Below are 10,000 nucleotides of genomic sequence, written 5' to 3'. Positions count from 1 at the left end.
TGCAAGGCCCAACCAGACAAAACACTTGCCAGCTCTCATGAAAAATTTGAGAAGGTTGAAATTCAATGAGAGCTCTCGAGAGTCGATGAGTAGCAGAGAGTTCCTGGCCAAATGATCTAGCATCAAAGCAGAAGAATATTTTATTTGGCCGCCATTCTGAAAGAGGTTTATAAAGTACTTTATTTTGAGGTTGAAGATCTGCTAAAGAAGCATGCACAACTGCAAAGATCTTCCACCAAAAAATTTTTCATTCCATAGCTCAAATATGTAGTCTTTAACACAATCTCCATCCTCTACAGGTTTATGTTTGTGCATAAAAGTTGAAATACTGTATTATTGAAGACAATAATTTTGTTCCTAGGCTTTACATGTAGGTGTTCTGGCGTTACTTGTAAATGTAGTATTATTTACAAGGAATCGAACTAATGAATAGATGGAAGAGAAAAACACTCATTGAAAAGTCAATCCTATGAAATGGCTTAACAACGTATCGATATGTTCTTATAAGAAATTTAATCACCAACGTCCTTTTTAATGTTTTTGAGACTGTAACTTGACAATTTTGTTCTTCGTCAATTAATTTTTAGTCCACTGTTTGAACTTTTTTCCTTGCCAAAAATAAAATTTTACATAGCTTATAATAATATTAGAAATTCTATTAATTTTATCCAGGAAATGGAATAGCTTTTATCTTGAACTATTGCATTCAAATCAGTGCTAATGGAAAACTATTACAACCCTTATAAGACGTTTAAAAAAATAAAAGCGTAAAGCTTAACTTTCTACCTTGCTTCCTTGCACGACAGACTACATGTATCTTACGCGACTATTCAGCGAGAGACTGCCCAGGTTTTGCGAGCTTAATGTTAGGTTGCTGTTAATTGGTCGAAATCTAAAACTTGTCAAACCTGTCAATCAAGTCAAGCAAATCACATCCCATGCATTTTATTTCAAATACTTGCATTACATGAAGGAAATCAAAAATGGAACATGGGAAAATTCTTCATTATGAGGTTTCCAAAGATATTAACAATGATGATCTTGGTCTCCAAGAAAACATCCAGTCAAAAAAAAAACTCACTTCGATGAAGAAATTACATAAAAGATTGTAAAGTTCCCTTGTGGAGTTTCTTCAATGGCCCTTTTTTCTTTCACAGACTCTCACCATCGAATCAATGCAATGAGGTCAGTTTTGTCTTTTTCGTTGTATTTAGGTCTCGGTTTTCTCCAATAAACACAGACAATTCAATGTCCTCTAGGTTACAGTTTGTCTCTACGAACCTAGCCTAGTTTAATTCGTCAAAAATCGCAATATTTGGCAAGCATTCATTGTTTCTTTTTCGTTGTATTTAGGTCTCGGTTTTCTCCAATAAACACAGACAATTCATTGTCCTCTAGGTTACAGTTTGTCTCTACGAACCTAGCCTAGTTAAATTCGTCAAAAATCTCAATATTTGGCAAGCATTCATTGTTTCCTCTGGGGAAAAATTAGCATTTTCAGCCATTTTTTTAAATTCACTTAAGTAATGGTGGAAGAGACCTTTGTGAAAAACCGGTCAAACCAGTACAAAATTAATACTCGGGGTGAAGAGGAATAATGAAATAAGAATTATAACAGAAATTTTGTGGGGCAGAATAACAACTTCCTTTGGAATAGTGGATTTGTCGACTGGAATAAATCGATTTTTTTCAACGGAATTATGAGTTCTTTTTTACTGAAATAATGGAATAACAAAACTTTTCAAGCAGCTGAGGAATAATGGAATCACCCCCGAAAATACTGTGAGATATTTGTGCTCAAGTTGAAACCTATTTAAAACAACTTCAACACAAATAAATATCATTCAGTTAAATTTTATGCACTGTTCAGATGAATTCTTTGCAAAAAAGGGGAAAATACAGTAGCTATTTTAGCACAAGGTCAATAGCCTGAGTAGCATTAAAATGTTTTGACATACCTTACAAATTAATACTATGCAGCTATGTCTATGTTTGAAATCATGGACTATTTCATCAATTTTAAAACAGCAACAAAACAGATGGTTTCAAGGAATACTTGAGAAAAACCAGCCCAACAAAGTCATACAATATCACAAACATACTCATGCATGTAGGTGTTAAATATGTTTGACTCTAAAAAGGTACAGTGGGATACGGATATTTATCGTACGCTCTTTGCAATTTTGAGATCAATAGTAACGTGATGATAGTTTCAAGATGATCTTCAAGTAAATTCAATCGTAGTGTAACCATTGAACTACTCTGCTTAGTCTACCTGTATTTAATAGAGTTTCACGGTTTTCGTTGAATACCTGTTGCTCTGCTTAAATTCTCTAATTTGGCTCCATGTTATTTGCTTGTTTGATAAATAAAATTTTATTAGCTAAAGAAATAAACAATAAACGTTTTTCCACAAGAACCCCTTTCACACTTAATTAAAAGGCAGTAAACAAATAAGCTAATTAAACTGCAGAATACCGGGCCACTTAGGTGCATATGAATGGTGAATGGCGTATGTTGTAATATGGGCTAAACTTCAGAATACCCCGCCACTTATTTGCATTTCATTTAATAAGAATAAGCTCTATTGTATTAAGTCTCGTTCTTCAAAAGATGCCGCATAGGGGAAACAATAGCGGTTAGCTGTGGCGGAGTATTCTGAAGTTGCTTCGTAATATGCCTCGTTCTTCAAACGATGCCGTTATAAGAACACAACAAATTTTCTTACCTTCTATAACAGAGCTTTTCGCTATAAACAACAGCTCCAAGCCTCTCTGGCTCCTTGTCACGATGTCACCAGTTCTGGTGTCATGCGCAGAACCTGAAAATCTCCCGTCAAAACGCCAGGGGACGCAGGGGCGGAGTGTTGGGATATTCAGCGGACATTTCGTTCTGAATGTTTGATTACGTGTAAGCTTAAAGTAAAACTAAAGGACATTCACATAAGCATACATGAAGAGAAAACCGTTTCCCGCGTAAAACGTAAATATGGCAGACAACGGGGACGAATGCACTTGAAAAAGACCGAGAAACGATTTTTTTTCGTCGCAGTATGCAGCAGCACTTAAACAAATGATATACAATACATGCAATTAATCCCGTGGCAGTTTTTCACAAAGTTTTTGAAAAACCTCTTCTTATTAGAGAAACATTTTCAAGTTGAGTCTATACCCTAACAGTTGTTTTTGAATTCGTAAAAATAAGAATAGGTTCCATATCAGTCAACCTCAAGAGTGAAACTGTAACAAGTACTCTTCCTTATCGCACCACCACTCACTGAAACGGGCTGAAAACATATCAGTGGAATGGGGGGTGTAAACTGCGGAAGGTAAAAAACACAGGTCATTGTTTTACCAATACAGAAAGTATCCTAGACATTCATTAATGCTAACCTTAGGCCTAATGAGGCTTAAAAACCTAAGGTTACCTTTTATCCTAGACATTCATTAATGCTAACCTTAGGCCTAATTAGGCTCAAAAACCTAAGGGTAGCTTTTAGTAATTTTTAGGCCACTTTCTGTATTGGTAAAACAATGACCTGTGACCTGTGTTTAGTACCGGCTGGTGTAAACTGCAGGTTGCCTTTGTTGCAGGTCATTGTTTCACCATAGCTGAAACAACCCAAACCTTTACTAATGCTAACATTAGGCTTAAGCATTATGCTTTAGATAATTTTTAAGCAGTTTGTAATGGTTTGTTGCAGGTTAACCTGTACGTTATGCAATAAATTATACATTGGTGAGACAGGTAGACGACTAGGTGACCGATTCCGCGAACACCTTCGCGATGTTGAGAAGAATGACAAGGATGCATCTAAGCCAGTCGCTCGCCATATTAATCTGCCTAACCACTCAAAAAAAACACATGGCTATCTGCGGCCTTTCCTTACATCTAGGTACGACGGAAAGCCGCAAGAATCTGGAACAAAAATTCATCTTTCAAATCGCCACCCTTAATCCTCACGGTATTAACGAAGGCTTTTCATTTAACTAATATATTCCCATTTTTCACGTTGCCATGTTACCACCAATAGCGTAGCTCCTACTCTACTATAAAAACTACACGTAACCCATAATCCCTCGATTCGCTCTGACGAAGGGCTAACGCTCGAAACGTCAGCTTTTAGAATCTCTGTACGGTGGCCAATTTACATTATCAACTCCGTTGATAAAACTAAATATATGGCAAAGTTTCATCCTCATGTGCATTGGAGATAGTTGGTGACACTTACATGACCAAAATACTTTTAAAGGTATGTCCACTGAATACCACCACACTCCGCCTGTGCGATAACTTTTCCCGTTCCAGCGTTATCATTACAAAGTTTTCCATTTTTTCTTCCATTGAGGTGATTTTTAAGAGAAACAAAAGGAAATGTCGTTCGGGTGTTCACTGTAAAAGCGGACTGTAAATCTTTTTGTAGAAAACAGACCGGGGCAGCCTGCAATCAAATAATTTAGCTTACCAAACTTGCCAACTCTCCTGGGAATCTCCCAAGTTAAATGAATGTCGATTTTATATATTTTTTTCAGGCTCATTTCACCGTTTCTTAATGCATTTCTTCATATCTCAGATTCAAGCACATGCTGAAATAAACTAATCTTCGTTTGTTATCATGGCCATATAAACGATTATTTGATCGGATCTCCGCTTAAACAATAAAAATTCTCGAAATAAGTACCCTGTTTTCCCGCGAATTCCCCGCTCAAGCTATTCCACCTCCCAAATGCTCGTAAGATTCACGATTCACAATGCCGTAGATTTTTCTTTTATTCAGAAGGAGTTGCTGGGCTTCAGGGTGGTGGAGTGGGTGCTTTTTTTCGTGGGGGAGTGGACGGGTTGATTGTGGGAGGGGGGTTTGGACGGGTTGATAGTGTGTGTGTGGGTGTGTGTGGGGGGGGGGGGGGGGGGGGATTGTGGTTGAAAAAAAAACTCCAGACTTTAGCCGTCTCCAGACGTTGTCATCTCTGCCAAAGCCTCAAGCTTGAAGATATCTTCACCGTGAGATTTCTTACCTTTTATATTTTTCATGCTCTGGTAATCATAGTTTTAATTCAATATTCTGTAAATGGCAGGTAAAGTTAAAATTAAAGTTAAAGCAAAATTTTGATAATCGTAAAGATCTTTCTGTGTTGAAGAGCACTTGTTTTCCATTAGTAAACATGGTTTTCAGTGCAAGAAACACCGTAGTAGAGAATTTTTTTAAAGGTAAAATGACTTTATTCTTGGCCATAAAAGGACGAATTTTTCTTCATCATTAGCTATCAGTAGCTACAATGATTGTCGCTGGAAGTTGCCGTCGCGATGTTGCGCAACTTGCACGTGACACGAGTCTCGCCCCAGGCCTTCTCCGCATGTGTTTCTCGTTGGTAATTTCTTCTTCGGTGATCAATATTATTCAAACTTGCTGATCTTAACATTTATCTTTCTAGCGTCTGCGCCGCTGAAACCGAAAATATGGAAGATTCCAACTACCTCTTCAGAGTTAATTGTAACAGTGTCGAGCATTTCACTCGCGAGGGTTTCTTTTCGCTTCCTGTCACGTCGAAAAGTGCTGAAACCCATCGTCACCACTTTTCTGCCACATTTCCTTGAAATGTCATCGCCTTTAGTGGCATAAGCTGGTGATTCATCCCCCTTCTGACTTCGTGTTATGATTCTTGATTCTTATACTTTCGAGTTTGGCCACAACAAACAACGCATGGTGGTACACAACTACAACTCACGATTTTAATGTAGGAAACACGTTGCCTTAATTACGTGCATGAAATCACATGATCAAAAAGGGGCGGGATATAACTCATATTTGACACTTGAATTGCCTCACCTTGGCTCTATGAATGTGATCCCTAAGGAAAGCATATTTGTCTTCAGCGATGAATGAAGAGACAAATGACATGCACTCCCCGATCGATCCAAAATCAGCTTTAACATACGACTTGAATGCGATTCCATATCCATGCTTCTCTTCATAAAAATGAATCATAGAAAGCGACGAATTTTCGTGTAGTGCGAGATATTCGTTTGCTGTAAATATCTCCTCCAGCAGTCCGTCTACTGATTTGTTGACCAAGGCGTTGTGTACTTCATCAAGGTCTTTAAAGACTATTGACAGTTGGAAAAGATTGAAAAGAAGTCTTATATGGTGGCTCGTCTTTCATATACTGTGTCCGAAATGATTGGTGTCCATAAAACAAAAGAATAAAACCAATATAACAATACCTAATCACAAATTCCTACTCGGAATAACGATGATTCTTATGTCTCGCGCCATTTTAGATGGTATAAGAAAAAATGATAATGGAGGTGAATAGACAAAGGATCATCGGAATACTACTGAAGAATGAATATTAAACTAAGCAACTAAACTTCTAGAGGAATGACAGAATCTCTTTGAAGAAATGAGGTAAGGAAGGTTTTAGCTTAGGTGCTTAATACAAACCTTCTACGTTAGCCCCAAGCTCTACTGCTTTCTGCAGCGCAATGCTATTTTTTACGACCCCGAGCTGCGAATCAAATAAAAGCATTCAAGTACATTAATTCAGTAATTTCCGTTAATAAAGCTCCTCCCAGCTTGAACTATTGATTTTCACTCACGAAATCACTAGCAGCTATATATATATATATATATATATATGTATCTATATATATATATATATATATATATGTATGTATATATATATATGTTTTAAACAACCCCTTCTCTACCTATATGGATTAACGATTATCGTGAATTCCTAACTTGCCCTGAATTTACTACTATCGTTAATTTAGGAGACTGAAAGTTTGATATGGATTGCGGACAATAGTGTTTTTTTTTTAAGACAACCCAAGTGTATGGAAACAGAACTCGAAGCTGGGACTGTTTGTTGATAATCCTGTCACCAATGACAAGATTTCCAAGATTAACTTCGCACTGCCATTTCTCGTGCGCCCACCACTTTGTTTTTCTTTCATCAGGCTCGACAGAGTGGGCGTAAAACGGTCGGGTAGTAAAATAAAGGAAAGATCACAGTAAGAGCTAATTCTGGTATCGCTTAAGGATGATCTCTTTTATTTATACCTTCCTCCCAGAAAGGACTCCATAGTAATCCACGGTTACGTTTGTAAATGCGCTGGATAGAGTGGCAGTCAGCATTGAACAAAGAGTAATACCAATCATTATCCATATTACAGAGAACAGCTGTGCTACCAATGACTTCGGAGTCTTGTCGCCGTAACTGTAATGACAATACGAATTATTTCTACAGTGAGAAAGAATACATGCCACCTTTTACACAATATTTCTCTCCAAATCCCCCCTGCCTTAAATATTCGGCTAATAACTTATTGGTCTCAACTGCGAACTCGAAAAGATTCGATCTCAAAACAATCAGGTTTGGGAGGTCGAGATACGACTTAGCGACGCTGTCAATTTAACTAAAAATCAATTCCACTGATTGCCGTCTTCAAAACAAAAACATTCCGCGTCATCATTTATCTGCATATTTTTTTTTTTATTGTTTAACCTAGACCTCTCACGGTAGAGTTAAGAATTTGAGAGTGGGGATTGGAGACATGCTTACCCAACAGTTGCCATAGTTACAAAAGACCACCAGAAACCATCGAAAATTCCCAAGTAAAACGGGCTTCGAAATTCTTGAGTGTTTTTCTTGGTTTCCTGTGTTCAGAAAATTTAAGAGGAACAGTTCACGGTGACTTGTTAGCCTTTAGAATAATAAACTTTGAAGTGAAATTATGTCCATAGCTTCGAGAAAGTGCTTCTTTTGTGGAGAGTCATGTCTGCATCAGTATCCCTTTAAGCTACATTCTTTTACCTTTATACCCCTGGATACAACTTATTTTTGCATTCCAGTGGTTGAGATTTACGTAAAAAGATGAATCTTGTTTTGCATGGGTCGAGTCTATATATTTTGAGGGCCGGGAAATTGTCTTTAACATTTGCTTCAACATCCGTTCGAATTGTTGAATAATGTTGAACAAGGTTGAACGATGTTAACTGCTGGAGTTTTGAAGCAAGCAACCGTAGACAATTTTCCTGTCGGTGTACGTTGGATCAGTGGCTTGATCTGATCGGCGTTATTTCAAGTTGAGAAACTAAATGTTTTAAGCAAGAGCCGATACAACGTAGATTTGATTTGATTTGATTTTAGTGGGTAAAACTGCTGGGTAGGCAAACGGTTTCAACACAACAACAACATTTTGATTCAACAAAGCTGACGACGGCCTTGTATTCAGTCCCAGGCTGCAGCCGCGGTTGTTACTATGGATACGGAAGTGGATACATCATTGAGAGACCGATAACTGCGCACGCATATGCCCAGCAATGTTAAAAGAGAGGTCAAAACGGCTTCATCTTCACTATTCAAGATTAACCTGCGATGAATTGAGCATCGTTCTCATGTCCTTTTATGTCAACATTCACGAAAACAAAAGAAATGTTGAATGGTTGTTGAAGCAAAGATTAAACGCCTTTAAACTCATTCAAAATCGATTCAACTTCGATTCTTTTAACGCATGTTTCAACGTGGTTGTTACTATAGATACTGATGTGGATACGTCATTGAGGGACTGATTAGCGCGCACAAAATCGAACGGAAGCAAAATCGAACGGAAGCAAATACTGAAGCCATCCCCCCCCCTGGGCTTTAATAAGATAATAAGATGTGTAATGTGTAATGAATTATTACTACAAACAATGGAAAAGATAAGATAATACAATCTCTTTTTTATAAGAAGGTTTAGCCTAAAGTTAACCAAAATATCAAGAACATACCCAATGCTGAGAGTCCCTATTTTGATTATTTGTTTTGTTTTTCTTTGCTTTTTTTGAGTCGTGTAAATAAAGGTAAAAGAAAGACTGTAGTCTAACAGGACAGTTGACTTAAATCCTTCGGGACGCCTTTCAATATTAATAATATGATTTTTTTAGTTGCATGATACCTGAATAACAACTCAGTTTGTAGTCGGACTTAATATTCCACAAGACTTTAAAAACATGTTAAGAAAGTTTTCACGCTAAAATCACAAAACAGTAAGAGCGTTTAGCCTCATGCAGCCCTAAAATTAGAAGTTCTTAGAAAGAGTGTTTATATTAAAATGAAATCTTCCACCTGAAATTTTTCTTTGCTATAACTTTGTCTTACGAGGAAGCAAAGTACTTTCTTTGAGATTATGTATTTCTTGTTGAAAATTCTTCTCCTCTTTTGTTGTTAATTCCTTGTTGGTGTCCTTTTTCCTGGCAAATCAGATCCGAAGTTGTCGCGTGTCTAGCCTGCGTAGCAAGCGTTCCCGTTTAACAGAAGAGCATTGAAACGATTTTCCACAAACTGGCCGCGCGAAAGTTCGGGCAAGAGTCTCTTGTTCCAACTTTCGCGCGGCCAGTTTGCGGAAAATCGTTTCGAAGCTCTTCTGTCGAACGGAAATGGTTGCTACGCAGCCTGGGCTATCGCCATGTTAATTGAGAATGCGCAATTAATGTATTGCACTCCAAAGACGATTTTCAATGATAAATAATTTATGTACGACGTGATATTAGATAAACGCACTAAGCAATCCATTTGTAGGTTTTAAAATAACGAGTCTTAAATATGCTTGAAAAACTTAATTCAAGTATCACTTCCTGGCCGGAAGTCAGTATTTGTTAGCCATCAACGCTTAGTCAGTATATATAGGCTTCCTTTTTCATTTACCGCTGTTTTCTTTATCTGTCTTGAAAATGCAAGAAGAGAAAGCGGATCTGTTTGCTCTGGTGGTTGACTCACCTTTCAAATGTAAACATTTGCAACGAAAAAGGTGTCTTAAAGTTCGAGAAAGACACTCTCGCTCTACAGTTTTAAGTGTTTGTTTGTTTGTTTCTGGATCACCGGAGCCAGGAAAATTCATCGTCAAAAAGTGAAGATCTGTTTTTGCGACACTGCCGAATAAATGACAGCAATGCTACCCTCTCAGTGGATTATTTTATAAAAATTACTTTTCAAACTTCAGCAAAGCCTCACGT

The 10,000-nt window shown here is 37.5% G+C and overlaps 1 protein-coding gene across 1 annotated transcript in view; it reads right to left on the bottom strand.

Moving 5' to 3' along the window:
• Positions 1-10,000, bottom strand: part of LOC138005123 (uncharacterized) — a 34,956-nt gene that overhangs the window by 23,966 nt on the left and 990 nt on the right. Inside the window, exons 2-5 of the mRNA XM_068851399.1 lie at positions 7,566-7,660; positions 7,064-7,220; positions 6,443-6,506; positions 5,828-6,105 (exon numbers count right to left, since the gene is read on the bottom strand). Of these exons, the coding sequence (XP_068707500.1) occupies positions 5,828-6,105; positions 6,443-6,506; positions 7,064-7,220; positions 7,566-7,660 (594 nt within the window). The remainder of the gene's footprint in view (positions 1-5,827; positions 6,106-6,442; positions 6,507-7,063; positions 7,221-7,565; positions 7,661-10,000) is intronic.

The sequence above is a fragment of the Montipora foliosa genome, chromosome 6, assembly GCF_036669935.1.
Source record: "Montipora foliosa isolate CH-2021 chromosome 6, ASM3666993v2, whole genome shotgun sequence".
NCBI lineage: Eukaryota > Metazoa > Cnidaria > Anthozoa > Scleractinia > Acroporidae > Montipora > Montipora foliosa.
The sequence above is the reverse complement of the archived record's forward strand: the minus strand, read 5'-3'. Positions and strand labels throughout refer to the sequence as shown.